General features: G+C 50.6%; 1 protein-coding gene across 8 annotated transcripts in view; it reads left to right on the forward strand.

Annotated features, from left to right (window-relative positions):
- The first annotated feature begins 746 nt into the window (after positions 1-746).
- SCMH1 (Scm polycomb group protein homolog 1) overlaps positions 747-23,235 on the forward strand; it is a 73,540-nt gene continuing 51,051 nt past the window's right edge. For 3 of the 8 annotated variants that reach the window (XM_084497468.1, XM_084497470.1, XM_084497472.1), the window contains exons 1-4: positions 818-882; positions 16,320-16,381; positions 18,988-19,072; positions 21,967-22,035. In XM_084497468.1, coding sequence (XP_084353594.1) covers positions 19,048-19,072; positions 21,967-22,035 — 94 coding nt within the window. In that variant the 5' untranslated portion in view covers positions 818-882; positions 16,320-16,381; positions 18,988-19,047. Of the gene's footprint in view, positions 883-16,319; positions 16,382-18,987; positions 19,073-21,966; positions 22,036-23,235 lie in introns of all 8 variants that reach the window. The other 5 variants (XR_014685721.1, XR_014685722.1, XM_084497471.1 and 2 more) reach the window with 4 other exon arrangements.

The raw sequence follows: 23,235 nt of genomic DNA on the forward strand, positions 1-23,235 counted from the left end.
TAGGGGATGGTTCAGGGTACGCTGTGTAGGCTCTGCTTGCACTGCAGGACAGGGCACGTCCACCTCTGGTGGGGGTTGGCTTGCACAAGGGTTGGTCTGCAAGCCGTGAAGGATGCCATGAAGGTGCTGAGCACCTTCCGTACCATATTCTGCGCTCTCTGCACTGAGTACAGCGGTGGCTTGAGGTGCCCTCTGGCTGGGGGCAGGGAGGTTTGGGGCACTGGGATCCCTCTGTGGTGTCCCCACCTGCAACGAGAGCCTGGTCGGGACAGGAGGCCAGGGGGCATCTGGGGGCCCAGCGAGAAAGTTTGAGGGTGTGGGGGGAACAGGATGCCCCTTATCCAACGGCACCACTGTCCGGGTGTGAGCTATGTGCGGGACACATCTCCAAGCACCGCCACGAAGCAGCAGCAGGCTGGACAGAAGCATGGCTCCAGCTGGCGAAGGGGAGCGCGGCGGCCCTGGGGCCCCTCTCCCGCTCGTCCCACGGCCGGGTTAGGACGCGAGGTCCCCGCGGGTGCCCCGCAGCCCCCCACAGCCGCGGCGTGTCCGCGGGGGGCCGAGGGGAGAGCCGGGGGTCAGGCCCCGGGCCCGGCCAACACCTGCGTGCAGCGGGCCCGGGGCCCGGGGAGCGGGGGAGAGGCAGCGGAGGCCGCGCAGGGCCGGGCCCCGCCGGGGGCCTCCCCTCCGTGCGGGCCGGGCCGGGCCGGGCCCCCCGCGGCCCCGCAGCCCCCGCGCGGCGCTGTCCCGGCGGCAGGGGGCGGCGCTGGGCCGGGCCGGGCCGGCGGCCGCCGCGCTCCCTCCCCCGCTCCCCGCCTTCACTGCGCATCGGAAACATGGCGGCGGCGAGGGACTGAGCAGCAGCGCCCGGCGGCCGCGCAGGTGAGGGGGGCGGCGGGGGACGGGTACGGCGCGGCCCGGCCCGGCTCGGCTCGGCCCGGCCCGGCCGGGAGGCGCGGCGCTGGGCACGGCCCGGCCGGCACCGCCCGCGGGGCTCCGGGCACGGCGCTGCCCGCGGGGTGGGCGAAGGCAGCGCGGCCCCAACGCCGCCCGCGGGGGCAGCCCGGGAGGCGCGGCCCGGCCCGGCGCGGAGCAGCGCGGAGCGGAGCCCGGCTGTCAGCGCGGCCCGGCCGCCGCCTGGCCCGCAGCGCCCCGGGCTGGCAGCGCTCCGGCCCGGCCCGCCCCGCGCTGCCCGGCCCGGCCCGGCCCTGCCCGGCCCCGCCGCCACCTGTTGGTGCCCTTGGGGGCCCGGCCCCGCTCCTGCCCCGGGCCGCGGGGGCTGCGGTGCCCTTGTCGGGCCCGGGGCCGGCTGCCCGCGGAGCAGCCCCGGGAGCTCGGGGCTTTGTTGCGCCCCCTGAGCTGGCTCCGGGCAGGGCTGGGCGAGGGGGCCCCGTTAAGTGCAGGGGGATTCGGGTCCCGAGCTGTTCCCGCAGCGCTTTGCGATGCCTCGCGTCGGCCCCCGACGGCCCGTGAGTGCTTTCAGCAGGCTGCCCGAGCCCCTGGCCCGCCCTGGTGCTGTATGCTGCCCGCTGACACCCCGGGTATGAAAAGGGAGCGGGGACACGGGAACGTGCTGCCGGAGGTGCCGCAGGCTCCCGCTGCCAGCCCGCGGTGCTGCCTGACCCTGGCCGCAAGCCCTGGACGACAGCAGCGAGCCCATGGTGCGGGGATGGACAAGGACAGAGCTGGGAGCAGGAGTGGGCATCGTGCACAAACCTGCCCCTGGGACGCTGCTGGCGAGGGCTGAAGGGCAGTCCCAGGGATTGGCCAGAGATATCCCACAATTACTGTCCCCGGGGGAGCATCTGCTTCTCCTTCGTAGCCCCTCTGAACCAAGGGTTTGAGCGGAGCTGGAATTCGAGCAAAATCGAGCTTTTCATGCATAGTAAGATGTTTAAAAATAAATACAGTGGCAGGCTGGCTTCTACCGCACGTTGCTCAGGTTCAATCCACACGCTCTTTGAAGCACCGGTGTAAAACCGTGGCAGCAGTTTGGAGTCTTGATGACTGAAGGTAGAGATAATAAATCCAAGTCCGTGGCCTGTATTTTGGGTATGCTCAGTAACATCGGCTTTGGCCTTGGCCGTTTTAGGTTCAGCAGCTCTATACTGAACTTAATTATCTCCGTGGATAAAATAAGAAAGCAGAGACCCAGCTCCAGGGTACCCAGCTTTGATTTTTGGCTCCATTTCTGTTTACTGTTGTTGTTTATAGTAAACACTGTGCTCTGAGTGGCTGAGAACAGCCATGTGGCAGCTCCTCTCCAGCAGCCAGTAATATTGGGGAAAACGCTCTCCCGTATCACTTCAATTGCTGGAGTAACGGCGTGCGGCTGCCTGTGCCGAGCTGCTGGCAGAGGGACAGCTGCCTCCTCGCCTCCTCTCTGCTGGCCTCTTCCCTTTCAGGTGTTGCTCTCGGACGTTAGCTGGCCAGGGTGAGGTGTCCCAGCACACATTCTGGAAATATTTGGCATACAGGGTGATAGTTTCATACCTCCCTTGTGCTTCAGAGCTGTCACCAGCAGCAGCTGGTGACTCGGCGCTGCTGTAGGGAACGGAGCCCAGCCTGTGGGCAGCCGGCGCTTGGGACGAGCTGCTGTGAGGGTCTGTGCTGCGTGGTCGGGTAGTTCAGGGTCTGCCCAGTAGATGGTATGAAAATGCAGACAGAAATAGGAAGAGACTTTTACAGTGGGCGAGATGGAAATACACACGGCTGTGCTATTTCAGATCTTTATTTTAGTAAAGGTTGAAGTGTGATTTGTTTTGAGAGACAGACGTTGACCCAAGGTGCTCCTGCTTTAGCATTTACATCTTAGGAAATGACAGATCTGTGTCTTGATAATCCACTTTTTAGTCAAATATTTGGTATTAAATAAATCAGGTGATTAGCTAATTAAGAGAAAGTAGATGTAGAATCTAGAGCAGGCATGTGAGTGGCATCCCTGCAAGTTTTGAGCCTCAGTTCAGGTCAGTCTGTCTCCTCTACCTTGTTTTTCCTGTGTATAAAATTTTAGCAATATTTAACTCTGAGTCACTTGCCTGGAACCTTGATGAATTTTGCAGCACATTTGGTGTCTTTAAATGAAAGGTGATGTTAGGGTGTAAAATGCTGATATTATTCATCAACTGGCAGTATTTCAAACTAGGGTGTCAGTGCTCCAGGGGTTGTGTCCTTGCCTTATATTTAATTTAAAGGAATCCATAACGCTTTGTGTCATAGCCTCAGGCACAGTGTGCCCAGAGAGAACCTCAGGGGATCACGTAGTTCTTTCCCAATTCAGAGTAAGATCAGGTACAGATCTAAAACCCCTCCTGGTTAACGTTTCTTCCTTTAAGGCTTTTCCTGCTGGCCGTCGCGCATCCTGTACAGGTGCAACGCTCAAGCATCCTTGCTATTAGAGAGATTTTGATGCTGTTTAAGATAAATCTCCGTATTGTACTTTAAGCCTGTTCCTGCTTTTATGGTCAGCAGGGCACGTGGAGAACACTGTACTCCCAACATCTCTGCAGCTATATTCGAAGTATTCAAAGACTTTGCTCTCTCTTCCTAAGCTGATGTAGCTCCCTTTCTATTCTCTTTTCATATGGACTTGTTTTCTGCTCTGCTGATCTCTGCCTTTCTCTGCGCTCCGCTGTCGATCCGTGCTTTTCATGTGATGCTGTGGTCAGGCTGGGCTAAGCAGGACTGTATTAGCTGAGCTTCTGTGGAGCAGTAATAATGAGTGGGCCCAAACTATCGCATTTCAGGTATGTCTAAGTACCATTACGTGCAAAAGGAAGGCAGATCAGATGTTTGCATATTTGCACGCTGAACTGTGCTGTTTGTGGCAAAAGACTTGGCTTGCTCTGCAAACTCCTATTTGCAAAATCTGGAGTAGCATGTTAGCAGTGTGGGCTCACTGCTGGTGTAAGTTAAAACGCGGCATGTTTGGTTCCCTTAAAGCCATTATGCTTGCATCTAGCCCCCTGTCTCTCTTTTTTCTTGACTGAAACTGAAATTGAAATTCAGTTTGCAATGGGACAAGCGGATTTTGAGTTGTTGAGTTGCCCGTTTCTGTTTAAAAGCTTTCCCCATAAGATGACCAGGAGAGGTCCATGGGAAATGAAGCAAGATGCGCTGAGGACAGAGCAGTAGCTGCAGCTCCCACCTTCTTTTGCAAGGTTGTTAATCTCCTACATAAGTCAGAAACATCTCAAGGTAAAAAACATCCCCACAAGAAGTCTCTGGGTGCAATGAGACTGTAACTCCGAACCTCCTTCACCCCTGCCGTACACCCTGGTGCAGCATGTGCACTCCAAGCCATGGGACGTGAGCAATGTTTTATCCCAAAGATGGCAGGACCTAGTTCTAAAGGCAAGGTGTTGTGTGTTTTTTAATGTATTCATAAAGAACTCCTTTATTTCCAAGCTTAAAAAATATCTCACTGTGAAGACTTCCCTAAATTCTTGCTCAGTGTTTGAAGTGATAATGCAAATCTGAAAGTAGTGGGAAGCACGTGAGGTCTTCTGTCTCTTTATCACCAGTTTTTGCTAGGCTTGTTCATGGATCAAAGGAGACTCATTCGTGTCTAGTGGCCTGAGCTGGCAGTGTCAAGCCACTGAAGTGCCACCAAGCTGAAGGAGAGTTCAGAGCAGAGGCATCGCTGCTGCCTGCCTTGTGCTGAAAACTTTAATTCCTAGCAATCTCTCTCTGCCTTAAATTACTTTAAAAGAACAGCACAGTGCTGAGCTCTTTTACAAAGGTTTCTGACAGATGACCTCTGGCAGATTTAGATGCCGTGATATATGGCATTGCAGCCAGCAGGGTTCCTTCAGACACCTACCAAATGTTTCTGTGGCTGTAACAGGGATTTGAGCAGAATATATGCCTCAGCTTTCCTTTTGCATAGTCTTGTGGTTTAATGCAGACTCATCCTGAGCAAAAGTTCAAGGATTTGGCCGTGAATGGAAGGAAAAGATGACCATCCTGTTCTGCTGCCGCTGCTATTTGCATGGCAGCCTCATCCCAGAGGCCATGCAGGTCGGTGATGTCCTACAGTGCTGCAGATGAGCCCACCAGATCTTTTCTTCCTGAGATCTGACTTCATCGGGAGTGGGAAGTTGTCCTTGCGGCTCCCCTGTCTGGCTGGAAGCTGCTCGGTGGTGGTGAGGAGGCTGGAGCTGAGTCAAAATGGCCATTGCCAGCACGAGGGAGCTGGTGTGAGAGTTCAGCACAGGGCTCGTTGTTTTCCCTGGCACTGTGCTTGTGCCTCTGAAATACATACACCGTGCTCCATTTCTCGCTCAGAATTTTTTTGTGTGTGTGTGCTGTAAATCAAACAGTATTAGCACCAGCCAGAAGCCCACCTCCTCCTGGAGATACCTCCCCCAGCCGATGTGCTCCCAGTTACCCAGCTGCAGCTGTGTGTTCCAGGCTGACACAATGCGAACAGCCCAGAAACCTCCCCGCAGCTTGGTTTTGTTTTTAACAACGGAAACCGTAGGAGTAGATGCCAGTGGAAATTTGTGAAACGCCGCTTTTGCCCATTGAGAAAAAGACAACTTCTACCCCGCCTCGGCTCTGCCAGCGTTGTGCCAGAGGCTGCGTCGGGTCCCTTCCTCGTCAGGGGAGCGAGGTTGGTCCAGGTGCTGCGGGAGCTATGCTTCGTGCAGTTTGGTCAGGCATGCTGAGGGTGGACGTGGAGCAACGCCTCTGGCTTCCCCCTGTGTGCTGCTGACGTTTGGCTCTGGGGAAAGGTCCTGCTATGAAGAACAGCTGCTTTCCAGCAAGGACTGCATCCCTGCAGGAGCTGCAGCAGGAGGCTTGTGCTGTTTCTCTCAGTTTGGTTTTCGTGGGGTGCCGTGCAGGTCAGAAAACTGGCATCACTCCAGCCCACCACGGATGGGCACGGTGTAAGCGGTGCTGTTTGTCACATCTCCCAGCTGCCTTGTACACTGCCTGCATGAGGGAGTCCCACGGTGCCTCTGCAAGTGCCAGCAGGGCGCCGGCTTTTGTCCTTCCTGACCTCTCCATGCGCGACAGCCGCACCTTATCCCCTCTTTCTGGGCCTCTCCTTTCCTCCCCTGCTCCAAATAAGCCTCTGCCTCCTCCCCCAGCACTAACCCTGCGTTCAAGGCAGCGGGACGCGCATCCAGCTGCGTCTCCGCAGGCGGGGGCCGCGTGTTCCCCGGCCGCTACCTCCTGGCCGCTGGCAGCCGCGACGGCGCAGAGCCTCCCGGGCTGCCTGCCAGCGCCGGCCCTGCGGCCTGCAGCCCGAGGGAGAGGCCGAGGGGGAGCCCGAGGGAGGCCAGCGAGCGGCCTCCACGGGAGGCTTGTCCGGGAGGCACATGGGCAGCAAGGGATGGGGACACACAGAGCTGCTCCTAGGCCAGAGGCTGGGCTCTTCTCTGGCTCCCGGTGCTGTGCAGCAGATCCTGCGCAGCCAGGTGTCTGCCAAACCTCTCTCAAACGGCCGTCCCTCCCTCTGGCCTTGCCCGTGCTGAGCACAGGAGGCAGGAGAAGGTTCTGGCTGGTACGCGAGGAGCGTTACCCACGGGGAGGCACAGCGAGCAGGCAGAAAAGCTGATGAATTCTGATGTGGACAGAGGAGGAAGTTGCACCAATTCCACTTTCTAAAAATAAGTCGAGTTAATGTTCCCGCAGCCCAGAGGCTGCCGCTTTTTACATGCTGAGTTGTGTTTTTTTTGTCTTGTTGTGGCAAATTTAAAAAAAAAGACGTTACAGTCCATCAAAATGCTGCACTGCTTGTGCAATCAGATGTACACGCCAATAACAGGCTTGGTTATTCCAGTGTTTCTAGAAGTGACCTTGAAGGATTACCCACACGTAGTGTTTCCTAGAGGTTTCTCTAAGCTGTTCTTAAAGATTTTCAATACTGGTGATTCAGACTTGCTTCAGCAATCCACTCCAATGCCTGACTATTCAATGATTAAGAAGCCTTGCTTGGTGTCAGACCACTAAGGCTGTCTTTTGACCTCTTTGTTTTGGCATTTCACCTTCTCCCTGCCAGGCTGCCAAAGGGAAGAAAGATTCTCTAAATTCAAAAGCGATCATATGTCTAGGGCTTGGTCCTTCTTTCTGCCTTTTGCAGCAGTGTTCGAGTGCCTGCTGGCTCTTGTGTGCTGCTCTGTGTTTAACTACATGTGTGTGACACTCGGGGAGCCCTGGTCCTGACTCCTGTGCCGTGTTGGCCATGACTTGCAGACCATCATCGGTGCTGGTGTCAGTGGGAAAGCGGTGCTTGAGGTGAAAAATGTTTTACTGAAATTGTGCATCATGAATTCCCCAGTTGTCTCTTACTTCTATAGAAAAATGCACATCTCAAACACCATACAAAGTTTTTTGTTAGTAATACATTTCATAAAAACCAACAGGATGGCATTAAAAGCTGCTGATAAAACTGTTGCTGAGAAGGAAAGAGCGGAATATTGTTATCTGTCACAGGGCTGGGTTTTGTCTCCTTTGCCTGTGGTTGAGCATTTTATGAAATACGCATTTGCTATAGAAGTTCATGATCTGCAGCTAATTTCCTATTGCTTTCCATGCTAAGATGGGTGTTTGCAGTATCTTCAAGGCATTACCATAACTTTTTCATTTCATTTGTTGATAAAATCGTTATAATGCATTTCAGGGAGAGGTCTACAATTGCAATAGGCTGTGATTTATTCAGAAAGGGAGGAAAAGGACTGAGGCACCCAGGATGAGAATTTCTGCCTTGCAAAGCCTGGCTGGGCTGGCCTGGGCTCCCAGGTTCCTTCCAGCTCAGAATATTCTGTGGTTCTGTAAGATTTCTGTACCTCAGTTATCCTGCTTCCTTGCTGTGTTTTCTGCCATCAGTTATCTCTGGGGCTCATGTCTTTACCCAGGTGTTGTTTTTGTGCTGGGAACGTGTGACTGCTCCTGCACTCCTATAAGGAGAGGCAACAGACACGTGCAACTCCTTTACGGTGCCCTCACCTTGCAATCTGCCAGCTCCTGGAAAGAGTCAGCGCTGTAGTATTCAGTCTCGTGTATTAAAACTCCAATTTACTTTCCATTTCACAGAATCCCTTGGGGAAACTGTTCACTGTTGCATGGACCTAGAGCAAGTTTGCTACTGCCTGACCAGCAACGCCTGTCTGTGCGTGCGTACGCTTGCTCTGCATGTCCGGGGCTGTGGTGAGAGCTCGGTGCCGGTGGCCTTTCCATGGCAGGGGTGGCTGCCTGCTCTGTGCCAGCAGCTGGCCCTGAAGTGCCCGGCACTGCTGTAGAGCAGCTAATGCAGCATGTGTGCTCTGCCCCCAGACATTAGTTTTTTTGTTAATTTAGTCTTAGTGGCTCTTACCAGCTCGGAAACAGTGTAATGCTTGGCTCCTACCTTGCTCCCTAGAGAACAAAGCTCACAGTGCCCTTCAGGTTCTTGGTGCCCTGCTCTGTGTTTCTGTCCTTGTGCACAGGTAACTCAGCATTCTGCCCTGTAGTAGGGTTTCTTCTGCAGGTTCTGTCGCATGCAGTTGGTGTGGTACAACCCAGAAGGTGTTGGTGACTGATGGCCAGTAGGTGCCAACTCCAGCCAGGTAGGTCCCAGCTCACTGCCCGCCTGCAGCCTGTCTCCCTCCCCAGAGAGCAGTAAGCCGCAGCAGGTGAGCAGTTCTGCTGCCTTGTCACACATCCCTGGAGGTGAGCATCACGTTGTCAGTTCAGCAGTCCCTGACAGGGTTTTGGGCTGACCACATGGTGCCGCGTGTCCCCAGCACGGCAGGAGCCCGCTGGCCGATGCCGGGGTCGCAGCTCTCTGGTGCTCGGCGGTGCAGCAGGGACGGGCTCTGCTCTGGCATCGCCCAAGCCCCCGCAGCGTACGGCTGGGCCGTCCTGCTATTGTTCAGGGATTACAGCAAGGCTGAGGGATGGCTTTGTTGTCTTGGCTCGCTTTCCATTACTCTGAGCTTCGCTCTCATCTTGTGTGCTGCTGGCACGATTTCTGTTTGTGGCCGTATACACTCACTGCTATCCACTGCGCCTCACCAGAGGACTCGGTCTGGGTCTGTTCAGTTATTTCATATTGTTGTCAGCTGGAAAATCTGTAAATGCCCTGTGATATTTTATGGCTTTATAAGCTGTACAAAATGTCCAGCAGGTAGTTTAATGTCTAGCAGATACTCTGTAAGAGTGCGTTTTTTTCATTAGCTGTTTGGCAGACTCTGAACATACTTTCATAGCTGCAGGATGGACTTTTGGTTCCTTGTGGTCATGATTTTTTTTTTTTACATTGGCGTCTACCGTATGTACATGTTATTGCCAAAATAAGAGATTTAATGGTGTCTTGTACAGAGGACAGTGGAAGGCCTTGCAATATACTTGTTGTTTTCCAAACTCTTGGCCGTTCAGGAATGTAGCAACTTTTTCTTTACATAATCAAAAGCAATCTGTTCAGGGTTTCTTGCAGGAACCGGCTAGTGAATTTTCCTCTCTGGGCGTAATTCTCTGGGGATAACATTTCTCTGTACTGCTAGATTGCTCTTTCTTTTCTTATTAAAATTTACAGAAGTTTTGATGAGGATTTGTTAGAATTCCTTTATTTCCAGAGTTTGCAGCTTGTAGAGGATATTTCACCTATTTCAGTAGATTTACAGTTTTGACTCCTGGGATTTTAGCTCCTTCAGTCACAGATGAGACCGGAGTTATACACAGGATAAAAATAGAAAGCAGTAATTAATACACATCCTCAGTGAGCCTGGCTCTTCTGGTCTCTCTTGACATGTTGCACTGCTGCAATTTCCTCTCCTTTTCCTATGAAATAGATGAATTAATCTCTCTCTACACGAGCGAGAAATAAAACAAAGAGGCTCGCTTCCTGCCCTTGTGCGCTGCTGCCTCGGGTCGCGGCGCGTTTCTGCAAGCTTCCCACACTCCGTGGCCCTGCTGCTGGGCAGGGGGAGCAGTGGCACGGCCTTGGCCTCTCCCTCTGTCCACTGTCTGTCTGTCCATCCATCTGCCCAGGGCTGGCTGACCTGCGCTGACTCCCTTCTGCAGGAGCACACCTGGATTTGTGCAGCAGTGCTCTGCACCGTGAGGATGCGGGAGGGTTTTTCTCTCGCCTTTTGCAGGCAGGGCTGAGCAGTTGGAGCTTGTTCAATCCTGCTGCCCATTCGCACAGAAGGATTAGGGCTGCAGGGGCTAGGGGGAAGAGCTGGGCTCATCATCTCGCTCTCCAGCTTGATGTGGAGACCTTGGGGCATTTCTGAGCCCTAGGGAATGGCACTGCCTAGGGCTGGGTGAGGGATGAGAGCACCTGAGAGGCTGCTGTGGTGCCGAGCCGTGCTTACAGGAACAGGTTTTCAGCGTGTGCTTTTTCCCAAGGGTTATTGCTAAGCACTCAATTTAACTATTAGCATCAGTTACAAAAGTAAAGCAGATGACAGGAAAAGGCAGCTCTAGGTTTATGTAAGCATTGTCTTCCCACATGCCTGCAGTACCTCAGCTCCCTAGAGAGACCAGTGGTTTTACCCCTTCCCATCAGGGCTGGTTGGCTTTCGTCTGCTCCCTGAGCTCCCATTTCCCTCTCTGCAGTTTTGGTGGAAACACCTGGCCCTGTGTACCTAGCCCTGGGGAGCGTCCTCCTCTGGGCCGGAGTACTTGGAAGTTGGAAGCTGATGTGGGGATTGGGTCATTTGCTTCCCCTCTCCTTCCAAGGCTCTCCTCACTTCCACTTCTGTTGTCCCCCACTTTCATCCTTTTCATATTTTTTTAATTCCCCCTCAATCTTCCTTTTCCGGCTTACTGTTTCCTGAGAATATTATGCTGAGACTTTATCAAACTTGCGTTATGAGAATTAGTTAGTGCAAAATCTTCATCCAAGAATTTTCGTATCCAGCTTGCAGTATCATTGCACAATCAATGGTGACGCTTCCAGCAGAGACACGACTGGAAGTCAGACCTTTCTGCTTCTGCTTGCTAGGGGCATGGGCATCTATTGTCTCTATGGAGCTAAGGTACATTCATTTCATTAATTAGTATTACAAATCATGGATGTATTTATCCACCTGATCCTTTCTTCCTGTTTCTCCCATCCCATAAGGAGCTTAGTTTTTAAGTAAGATATGACCCAGGATAGAATAAGAATAAGGCTAATCATCAGGGTTTTGTAGAGTATATGTAATGTGTGATAAACATAGGCTTATGAAGAGAGTGCGTGGTGGGGCACGTTTCTGCTGCCACCTGCATTCTGAGCATAACTGCTCTCTGGAAAAGCTGCCACAATTCTCTACAGGACAGGCTGCTTGAGCCTGGTGAGAGAAGTTTGTGCCCGTGTTACAGCCAGATGACAGTGATATGGAAACGCTGCACTTCTTTTCTACGTGCTCCTGTTTAAAGTCTTATTTAAAGACCCTGAAGCATCCTGTTGTATGCTTTTGTAGGGGGTGACTTTGTAATGGTCATGGGCAGAATCCCATCTGAAGGTCTTCTGTAAGCCATCTGCTTTCATTAATAGCTTTTGGATTTGGCACACAGCACAGTGCAGATTAAAATAGCCACATTGCTGCAAAACTTTCTGTACTGAGTTCAGCCCCTGTGCCTGTGCCACAGAGCGTGTCGGTGTGCGCCCTGCTCTGCACCGCTCCCAGGTGGGGCTCCCTGCCTCTAGGGTGTCAGGATGTGTCCATAACACGGCTAGGGTCGGGGACTGCAGAGCACACACATGCCTGGTAACTTCTCTTGTCTGCTTCGAGGTGACCCCAGGGGCTGGGCTGGGTGTGCTGGCACGCTGCTCAAGGCAGTTCCCGCTGCTGTCGCCCAGCCAGCACTCTCCTAGGGGCAGATGAGTGACTTGGGGCTGTGTGAGCCCTACTGACACCAAATAATTACAGCCCAGATGGCTCAGTCGCAGAAACATTAGCCTAGGGCACGCGGGGCAGGTTCAGTTCCCTGCTTTGGCACGTTCTCCCGTGCAGCACGTTTTAAGTCCTTCGGTGCTCTGTGTGTGAAAGGGGCCTCACCACTCCAAAAGGCCTGCCCCCAGCGATGGCTTCTGTCACAGCACATCTGGGAGAGATGCTGCAGGAATGGTGGCGGTGTGGCTCGGAAATCTCCACTTAACACCAAGAAACAGAGACCTCCAGTTTTCCCAAAGCTCCTTAGGGAAATTTATGGTGAGCCGTGCTCTCGATGGCCTTGCTGACTGCTGTGCCTGAAGCCTTCCCCGTCCAAGGAGGAACAGTGGTGAGGCAGAGGCTGAAAGCCAGCAGCAGGACCAGCAACAAAGGCATCTGCTGGAGTAACTCAGGAACATAATGAAGCTTCGTTAACCCAGCCCTAATGAGAGGGATTGGTTCTGTATGATTAGCCTAAGTCTGCTCCGTACAGCCACCTTTGTGGTGGGCCATCCCCGGCCTCCTCAGCCCAGGGCTTTGCTGCAGGCCTCAGGCCGCGCTGACTTTGCTGGGCCTGGGGGGGGGATGCTTAGGTCTTGCACCATTTTGTTGTGTTTGTTTTCTTTAAGAAGCAAAGCAAAACCCAGCTTAAAGCAAAAGAGTTCTAATTTTTCTAGGTTTAATGTGTGCATTTCTTGCAGTGGTCGGATCCTGCACCCGTTCTCAGGAGGATTTGAAGGGCCAGCTTTCTCACTCCCATTTCCATCGAAATGGCAGATGCGCAGCAGGCCGGCTTTAACTCCCAACTCATCAGCAGAAAAGTGTGTGAGAAGATGAAACGTGGTTTATAGGGGCTTCCTATTAGCAGTCTCAAGCCAGACTTTCTAAACTGGCTGTTTGTTGGTGTTTTTTTGTTTGTTTGTTTGGTTGGTTGGTTGTTTTTGTTTGTTTGTTTAAGTTCTTTTCTCCCTCTGCTTCGCAGCCTGGATATCCGGTTCCTAGAGTGTACAGAAAGTGTAGATTTTATTGCAACCTTTTGAAACTTCATGGAGAGCAAGGTCTGTTCACAGTGACACAAGGCAAGATGTTTCTATTTTGAGCCAAGGCCCACACTGTTGGGTCTTTTTTTTTTTGAGAGAGAGAAATAGAACAGTATTGGAATCCTGCAAGGTTTTATTTAATTTCCTTCACAGTCTTGAGAGGTGGTAACTCCTGCAGCCTCCCTCGTGGTGGTGAGTGATTCCTTCCAGCGGTCTCTGGCTTTCACCCCCATCCTGAGCTGTTGGCTTTCCCTTGAACTTGCCTCAGCAGTGTCTGATGATCTAGCTGTCATTTTCCAGGAGGCTGACCCATCTCCTCTCCCCTCCAACCTGAAGGTGTTCAGGAGGAAGTCATAAAGTTGATATTTTCATTGTAGAGACACGGCCTATCCAAGTTTTTTACATGTTCTTTTCTCTCTTAAAACATGTTCTCCCCTGAGACTTGGCTCGGGGCTAGAGAAGTGTATTGCTTGTGATCACATCTTCGAGACACCTCAGTATCTTAACATCTTTCACAAGAATGTGTTTCTGAAGAGCCAGTCGTGAGGTCTGGAGTTTATCAGTCCACTTCTTACATGGTAGAAAGATAAAATTAGTTCCAGAGAGAGAGAGAGATGTTGGAAATGACACAAAATCCTCCTGGTAAAAAGAGAAGTAATGGTTTGCAGCCATCGGGTATTTCAGATCACACGAAGGGATCAGTACTCCAGATGGAAATACTGACATTCATTGTTACAGTGTTTCTTTGAGAAATTTCCTAGCATGAAGCATAAGGACCCTTGAGACTTAACAAGGGGAGATGCTCCCAGAGGTACTGTCACTCCATCAGCCTGCGCTCACTGCTGCCAAAAGGCAGCTTTGCACAGACAAGAAGAAATAAAACTCCAGGCTTGTCCAGGAGGACGATGATAAGGAGGTGGAAGGAGATAAATTCTGGCTCACCTCTTCAAAATTTGCAGCTATTCCCTCTTGAGAGCTTTCCTTCCTGGTCCAGCACAAGCATGTTCGTGTTGCTGCATTTCAGTACCCATTACTGGCTGTTGCTGGCTCCTTGGAGGCTGGTGTTCATGGGCTGGGAGCTGTCTGCTCCATGATGGTTTTAGACCAGCAAAACTTGTGGTGTCTGCAGGTCAGGCAGAAACCTGAGGAGCTAAGTCTGGTGGGAAACTGGAAGAGGAAAGAAGTGCTATAGATCGCATGCTCTCTTTTTCCAAGGAGGCTGGATGTGCTTTTCTCCACTTAGAAATTAAAATTGGTTTAAAAAAAAAAAGTGATAGTAATGGAGCAGGCTGGCATGGTTATATACATGGTTGTACACGTCTACTGATCAGGTCTCCGTGCCTGGTTTCCTGCTCAGGTTTGGAGGAATCTGGCCGCAGTGTGCATGCGGGGCAGCTGGGCTGGAGCAGGAGCCGGTGCCACGGGGAGCATTGCCCTGGCACCGCCGCGGGAGCTCCTCGGTGATAGCCCCTCGCTGTGGGCACGTAGATAATGTTTGATGGAAGGATTCCCCTGCAGAACAATCAGTGGAGGCAGAGGTTGTGAGGAGGGGGTTTTTACCAGCTGGGCCTGTCGTGGTGCTCAAGAGCCGTGCTTTTGGCAGGGGGGATCAGTGACTGCAGGCATTTTGCATTATGAGAAGCCCTCGGGACTCTCTTGTAGCTGTCCCATGGGATCTCCAAGAAGCGTCATTCTCACAGTCCTCTGGCAATACGCAGAGTTTTCTTTTCTTCATGACCTTAAGCTGTGGGGTATGTATCCACCCTACTAAAACCATTTTTCAGCTTCACTGTTGGTAGTTTTCTTCCTCTTCTCTCTGAAAACATCTTGCCTGCTGGCAACTTCATTGTCCAGAGAGGTCTGAAGCTTGGCACGCTGTCAACAAGCCTTCAGTTACCCATTCAATCAAACATGGTAGCACTGTGAACTGACTTGGCTTCCATCCCAAGGTTCACCATAATCTTCCTCATATAATAGGAAGTCCAAACAACCCTAGGAAATAATTCAGATGCAAGTGGTGCGTTTAGTAGAATAAAGAAGTGCCTAGAAGAGGCACTAAGAATCTCAGCTATAACTCCTTTCATAATTATGCACTCTAAAGGAACAGAGGCTTTGTAGATAAAGAGTTTACATGCATTTTATGAGGTCTGTATAGCTGTGACAGTACCTTCCATCCACATTTTTTTTACTTCTTGTTTTATTGACATCACAATTGCAACGTTTAGTGCAAGAATATCACAGAGCAGGCTGCCCACAGCCCTTGAGGTCCCTTGCAATCTGGCACAGGTAAATTGAATCATCCTCCCCTTAGGGATGATCAGATTTTTTGGTAAGAGCAGTGGTTGGGGGGGGGGCAGAACTTAATTAGATTAAGGAGCTGTTCAACAACGCTTAGGATGAGGACTGCACAGTGTGTGTGCTGAGCAAGCGACAGCCTGAACCAGAGCCCTGGGATATCCTTCCCAGCTTCCTAGCTGCTGCCTTTATTTTTACACATCTTTCCCAAACACTGACATAGAGAAGAACAGGAAAAAGAAAAGTAAAATACACCTGAGGTGTACATCTTGATGCAAACAATTCCGGGGGCAGCGGGAAGGTGGCAGAGCTGCGCCTGGTGTGCTGCCTGTGGCCAGGTGTCAGCAGCCAGGTGGGAAGGCACGGGCACAGCTTCTCCTTGCGAAGGGCAGCAGGTAATGCAGTGGTGTGCTGGGCAGGATTTGACTGATCAGCTTTGGAGTGAAGCGTGAGTACCAACAGCCTGTGCGGTTCAGACTTTCACATAGTTAGAAGTGCTTTTTTGCTTTGAATGTCTGGGCCCTTTTTTAATGTTACTGATTTCCTTGTCTTGATAACATTCTCCATGATGAAGCTGTATGTCTGTTAGTTTCCAATAAACAACAATTCCTTCTCCCGGGTACATACTTGTTATTTTTTTATAGATTATAGATTTGCCCTGCCGCAATGTGGAGAGGATAACTTGGAGTCCCCAATTCACTATTTTCATGCCGTTCATTATTTTATGTGCCTCTCTGGAGGTCTCTCTCCTTTTTATTACTAATCAGATGTAGTCTTTTAAATCCTTCTTTGTGTGATAGCTCCATTTTACAAAAGCTGAACTAGTTTATATCAACTCAGTTGATGTGATCTTACTGATATCAAAGGTGTTTAACAGCTGCGGTCCTGTGTACTCGTTGCAAGCTGAACTTAAATTGTGTCAAGCTCTACGCTGCTTTGCTATGGCAAGTGGGAATGTTTGTTGCAGCTGTCTTTAAATTTAAATTTGGATGTCTTAAATGAATTAAATATGAACATGAATAATGCAGCTGGTAACCTAGCCTTTCTGCAATTAAATGCAAAGTTTTTCATTTTGTCTCTATGCTTCCAGGTTTTGATATGCTGCAGTATTTGTACTGACTTTGCTGTCTTGTAGGAATGATGGGGAACTAGAGCTCATGACAGTTCAGTGGAGCCGTTCGCACTTTTGATATCTTGGTGAGTGGAAGTTGTTTGGAACTGTGAAAAAGGCACCTTATCTACTACAAAAGACAGCAAATAAGTTGGTCTACTAAAGTTTTAAGGTAGCATCCCATTTAAACGAGTTTGTACTTTGATATGTCCTTTCAGGGCGTGAATTCTGGAAACCAGCACCACATAAAACTGTGATCTGTGGTTGCAATATTACCTTGATAGCCACAAGTATGAGAAATACAGGTTTTGACAATGAAGGGAGTTTTAATTCTGATATGCATTTTTGTAGAAGTGGCAGGGTCTGGAGACGAAGTGTTACAGCATGTGCTGGGCTGTCTAAATCTCAGCTGCTTCACCTGATTCAAAAGTGGGATTGTCCCCTCAGTGACACTGACCCAGCCAACAGGTTCTCCTCAGGTGTCTGTTTTGTCTAATGCCTTTAAGAAAACTCCTGTCTGTGTGAATGGCCAAGTTTTCCCCTTTGGATACTGAGTTGTAGCTTCTGCTGTTTATTACTGTAGGATTTTCTCAGTCTTGGATTCCTGAACAGTGTAAAAGACCACATACATGTACATCCGTACCACGTTTCTTCCTGCCCTGCCCATTAACTTGCCCATTCTGACATTCACTTTCTTCTGTCTCAGCTGAAGTCTGTTTTCTTCACAGGGGTGTTTCAGGCTTGCTAAAGACTGTGGGGTGATTCTACCTCTCTTCTGACTAGGTATCGGCAAAATAAGATTATAGCCTATTTCAGGTTGGAAAAAACTTCGGGAGTTTGCCTTGATTTTTCCCCAACTCAACATTTACATCTCATTCTCTTCCACGACATGAGATCTTACTAGGAAGCTGCGTATGGTGTCTGCTGAGGGTCTCGGCAGTTGTCTTCATGCTTTACAAATTGTTGGGTCTCTCTCCTTACTGTCTGAGCAAGGACCAAGTGTGGAGTTATTTCATCTTGCCTGCTGAGCTTTGGTCTTCCACAAATGGTGTCTGAACATCTTGCACACACTCATGAATTTCTCCTGCAAGTGTTCCTGCAGGGAAGGGTTACACATCCCTGCCGGGTAGGGCTCTGAAGTACTGAGGCTGAAGCAGCTTTTCAAAAACTGTATGAGTGGTGCAGAATGGGTGGTCCAGCGCCAAGTGGGTGAGATTTATGGGCAGCATTAGGTGCTGCAGAAAGTCCAGGTCCACAGGAGCCAAGCAGACATCAGTGGTGCAGAGCCAGAGATGGGGAATGCTTGTCTGCTGCCTTTATGTAACACCTCGCGCCCTGGGGTTTATGGCTGGAGGACTTTTCCTGCCGTGACTGCTAGCTTTTAATAAAAAAGATAGATTAAAATTATGAAAAAAAAAAAAAAGCATTAAGTTGTAAATAAGCTTTCACATGTTGATTGCTTTCAGGCATTAGAAGGGAAAGAAACTTTACTCTTTTCATAAGTATGCAGAAACACACACACTATTTATGAGAGAGGCAATAAGAGACTACTGTGTACCTTTTGCTTTAGATTAAAAATCAGCTATTCACTTTTTTTTTTTCCTTTAGTCTTATTTCAGAGTTTTGCTCAATGTTGCCAGCACCGCACCTAAAGACCGTAGTTTGCAACGTTTGTAGAGAAATGAAGAGTTTAGCTTTCTATTAGATGTGGGAAAAGGCTGTTTTTCAAAATCAAAACTTGTAGTCTGTCTGGATCTGTAAAAAGCCCTGTAAGCAGGAAACTCAGCATAGCGTCCTGGTACGGCTTCCTCTTACATCCTTCAGCCTGACTGCCCCACTGTGAACAAAATGGAATTATATTGACACAATTAATCTTTAATTAGTTAGTGTAGTGTCAAAACATGCTTTTACTAGCTTTCCTAAGGGCTTGTTTGTGGCTTAGCCATTCAATTAGATATTTTCTGGTGGGGTTTGCCAGGGCTGGGGCTTGCTGTATTTGGGAGGCGCTGCCCTGCGCAGTGGCTGTGTGGGAGCAGTGGCCTCCATGTGTGTCCAGAGCACACCTAACGGCTCCCATCTCCAGTAACACTTGCTTTTAACAAGAATGCAAATGTGTTTTTTTTTTTTGTCGGGGACAGTCTGGCCAGTTTTCCTCCAATCAGGAAAAAAATACAATGCAACTTGGACAATCGTTGCAGTAGTAATAGCAAAAATATTTCCTGGGTCATTGTCCAATTTCTCATCCTTATTACCCAGAACTGCTGTGAGCAATTTGAATTGCAAGTGGCGAGCTGGGGATTGCGGTGCTGCTTTGCCAGAGTTAATGTTATGTTTCCATGTGTTTTCTTTCATAAATTCCAGCTTTGCCTCCCTTTGTTAGTGAGCAAGAGCAGCCCCCCTTCCATGTGCACACTTGGGACCTGCTGTATAGTTAGCACAGAGACTGGCATATGCTCTTCTTGCTTATTTATGCTGCTCCCACTACCATAAATTTGAAGCTCTCCATGTATTGGAGAAAGGCTTTTAGTTTCAGTGGGCTTGAAATGAATTGTCTGTATTCAGTAGGAGGTGTTTGTGCAACCTGGGGTGAAAGAGCATCTATTTTCTCCCCGCTGTGTAATTAGTTAATGTTGCAGATGATTGTATGCTCCAGAAATGGGGAATTTTCTCATGTTTATTTCTTTTATCCTAGACATCTTCAGTTATCTAAAATCAAGCCAGTCCCAGGATAAGGACAGCAGCAGGTGATATAATGCGGAAACCAGGCCCTCAAAAAGGTGAGCGGTGATGCTTGGCACAGACAAAGGCCCGTTAGCGAGCTGCTCAGACCAGAGGACGGAGCACAGCAGACCAGGTGGCCAGCCTTGGGGAGGGTGGGGGGACGTGCTGGTTGTAGGTGCAAACAAAGCTCTGACGAGGGAGTTTCTCATCTCTGGCAGTGTGCAGGGAATGCTTCCATCAGTTCCCCACCGGGAGCCGGTGTGCCTGCGGCAGCCCCCAGGATGCCCGGGCTGGCCCCAGGGGTCCCTGCAGTGGTGGAGCCCACCCGGCAGCCCCACCGGCCTCTTCCTTCCTCATCTTCCTGCAGCAGCGGTTGGGGAGCGGAGGGTTGGGCACTGGGGGAGCCCTGGTGGCCCTGCACACCCCTGCAGTGCTGGGGCACGATGGCAGGCGGGACGCTGCTCGCGGAGCTGCTGCACGCACCATCTGCTCGTGCTCCCAGCGTGAGGCAAACTGCTGCTCTGCTGGCACAAGCCTCCCCCTTTCTAATGAGGCATGAAACCAAAGACCAGCCTACCTCGTGGAGATGAAATTCATTACAGGCACTTACCTCTCGCAGCCTCGGTCTCTCGTCCCCTTGCCCGCAGCTGCGGCGAGGTGCTCAGGACAGCCACACGCCCACTCCCCGTGTCCCGCTCCCCCGGATGAGAAGGGCCCTGTCAAGCAGGCTGCCTGCAGCTGAGCCGCCTGGACCTCGTGGTTAAAAAATAATATTGATTTCCTTTAGTGTTGTTCCATACATGTGCATTTGACAGGAGTGATCTCATCACATGCGCTTCAGAGCGTGGGGGAAGGGAGCGCAGCAGAGGAGAGTGCATCCTCCGCAGTCCTTTGTTCACATCTGCTGCATGCACACAAGGCTTATCACAGGAGATTTCTATGCTCAATTTCTCTCCTTCCTTTATTTTTTTTTAAACGTCTCCTTTGCTTCTCTGGTGGTTCATCTTACAGAAGCATTATCCTCTTCCTAACGCTGCTTGTCCTTTAATGAAGTGAAAATAAATGAAGGAAAGCGGGGAATGGGGAGAGCATGCTGCGAGGCAGCTGGAGGGCTTGGCAATAGAAGAGGCAGGTTGATTAGTCAGCAGCACGGCCGCGGACCTGGCTGCCTGAATTTAGCCCCACACACAGCTTGTCCTCTCTGCCTCGTGGAGCAGGGTGCCGCCAGGCAGCGTGACCTGTGCTGCGAGCGCTCTGCCATGCACTGCAGAAGCAACACCTGTATTGTGTGCAGATGGGCTGCTGTCCTACTTACCTGCTTTTCCAGTAAGGCACTGAACTTTTTGCCTTTTTTTTTTTTGATTTGCCTCCAGAAATTCTTGCATTTTTCCTCTTTTTCTGCTTTTGCTGTCTGCTTAATGAGGATTTTGCGTGGTAAAGGTTAACAATAAAACATAACTTCACCTGCAGAACATGGCAATAGGCAGCTCCAAGCATACAGAGGCTGCTACAGAGCTATCCTGAGCAGAGTGTTTCTCATCATGGAGGCTTTTCTGTTTGTTGCATGTATACCTTGTGTCCTTTTTCTTTGTTCTCATCAGGAGATAAGCAGGATACTGTCTTGGAAGGGAATGCAGTTTTAGGAAGGGTTTCCTTCCAGCTTTTTCATTTATTTGCCTCTCTCTGAGGAGACTCTGGCTGGTCCTGTGGCCATACTGCATATGACCCTCTTGATCCTTTAAGGGATGAAATCTATATTAAGTCTTGCTGTGCATTTTACTGAAAAGAACATGTCATGAAGAGAAGACTGCTAAAATAATGGTCCAAAAGCAATTTTAAACACCTTAAGATTATCCACTTAGCAGCAGCTCATGGCCTGCCTCTTTCAGCTGCTTCTCCAAGATTTCAAAACTTTTTCTGTGCTTTTTCTGTTTTCTTTTTTGTTCTTTCACAAGTAGTTGCTTTTCACGGGGACAAATTTTCTAGGGCACTACCAAATTCTTTTTTTTTTTTGGTTGGTTGGTTTTGCTTATAGTAGCCTACCAAATGCCTTGTAAAATAAATGAGCAGGACTGTAGCAGCTAAAAGTGCTTGTGGGTGCACATCCATCAGCCAGCAGCACACAGAGGAGCCCACGACGGGCCGCTCACTCGGTGCAGGCTCTGCCATGGCACGCTGCTCTGACATCCCTCTGTCTGGCTGAGGGCTGCCAGAGGGGATGAGCATCGCCTGTTTCTGGCTGAATCTGTCTTCCAGAGCAGTCTTGAGAACTTCTTTTGCCCAAAGCTCTCATGATGAAGACAGTTCTGACGAGATGTCCATCAGAGCCAGGGCTACGTTGCTGCTCTGGCCTGTGAGGAGGATGCTGTGGAGCCTGATGCTGTCCCTGTCGGGGCACTGTGCAGACGCTGGGAGAAGTGCTGATGAGCCCCAACACTGGAGAGTGCCGAGGCTTTCGCTCCCTGTGTGTCTTTGTGCACTCGTGGCTGGCCGCAGCAACCCAGAGGCAATGAGTGAGCTGCGATTCAGGCTCCCCGTTGGGGTGCATGGCATGCATGCCAGTCGCTTTTAGTGACTCTGGCTTTTGTTTCTCTGGAGCCTTGATAGCTCTTCATATACTTTAAATGATGAAGATCTATCAGTTTGCTGTTTTTCACCTTTTTGCTTGCCGTGGCAGAAGAATATTGGTTGGTGAGGACTAGGCAGAGGCTGCAGTGCAGAGGCCTGGTGTCAGGTCTTCTAAGCTGTGTGGAGGAAGGAGATTTGGACAAAATCTCCCTGCTCTGGGCATAACCTGTGTTACCTGGGTGTGTGTCAGCAAGAACAGGGAGGTCATTTCTCTCCTTTGAGGTGGCCCATGCCTGCAAAGCAGATGATGCGAGCTGCTAGTGTTGAAGAGAGCATTAGCTGGCTTCCCTCACTGACATGAATGCTTTATTTTTTGTCTCAGCCATAGACTGGAAAGATGGTAAAAAGCACAAGTACAGCCGCCCGTCAGAGTCTCCCTCCCAGTACCAAGGTAAGACAGCATGCTTCCCTTTCCCTTCCTTTTCTTTCTAAAAGCTTATGGAGTTGGCTTGGATCTGGGAAACTACGGTGTGCCAAGTTAGTTTACAGATTAAAAACTGCTTTTGGGCAGTCCTAATGTGTTTAACTCTGACCACAGTCAGCAATTGCTGAGAAGATGTCAGGGCAAGCACTCGGCTAAGGCAGCTCATTCTGAAATCAGGCAGGATCGAATAGCTGTTTCTTCCTGCCCAGCCGTGCATGCCAAATGGGTGGCTCTGCCACGTTTTTACACGTGTCCAGGATGTAGAGAGCTTCTTACTTCTGCATGAACTTCTCTTGGCATTCACGGCAGCGGCTGATGCCTGTGGTCAGGAGCGCAGCGAGGCAGTCTGGCACAGAGGCAGCGGGGTGTCCCTTTGGGCAGGGCCGATGTGCTCCCATGCAGGGCACCTGCGGGTTGTTCAGGAAACTGCCAGCTCCTGCTGTCTGCTGGTAGGGATGCAGGTAACTTCCAGTTTTATGGAGCGTATGAAAGACTTGTATTTTACTTATATTTATCTTAGGAAGGTGATGTCCATATTTCCCACCAAGTACAGAGCAACAAGAAGCTAAATGGTTTCCTGAGCTGAACAGCTGAACCACTTCTAACAGGAAGCTTGTGTTTGCCTTCATGGAAGGCAATCCTGTGTTTCTGAGAGCCCCTGTGAGGACCAGAGTGGTTGCAGTGCCTTGGGGCTTGGCTGTCCCAGACCCTGATTCAGGGTGGTGGCTGCCCTCACCATTCTCCTTTGGGGCATCTGACCTGTCCTTACCTACCTTGTACTGAAGTCCCACATATCACAGTTTGGGAAGGTCCTTTTCCAAGGGGAGGCAGTTCTTTAACATCTCAGATAAAGTCCTGGGCCCTGTGTCACCCCGCGCAGAGCTCCAGGTTACATTACAGGGTGCTGTCACAGCTCCCACGCACTCTGCATAGTGTCCCCACAGGGCATTAGGTGCTGCACTACTTTTTCCTTTTTGCTGCACTGTTTGCAGATGCCGGAGGACTGGCTGCTGTTCAGAGGCAAGTGGAACTTGAGATGGAGCTTTCTGTGAAATTCAGGGGTGTACACTCCCATCAGTACTCATGCACAGCAGTCTCCACACCTCACTGCATCTCAGGGTTTCAGAGCTAAGGAGGAACTACTGCAGACATGCTTCTGTGTGTGCG

This window comes from Aythya ferina (assembly GCF_964211825.1).
Source record: "Aythya ferina genome assembly, chromosome: 24".
In the NCBI taxonomy this organism is placed as follows: Eukaryota; Metazoa; Chordata; class Aves; order Anseriformes; family Anatidae; genus Aythya; species Aythya ferina.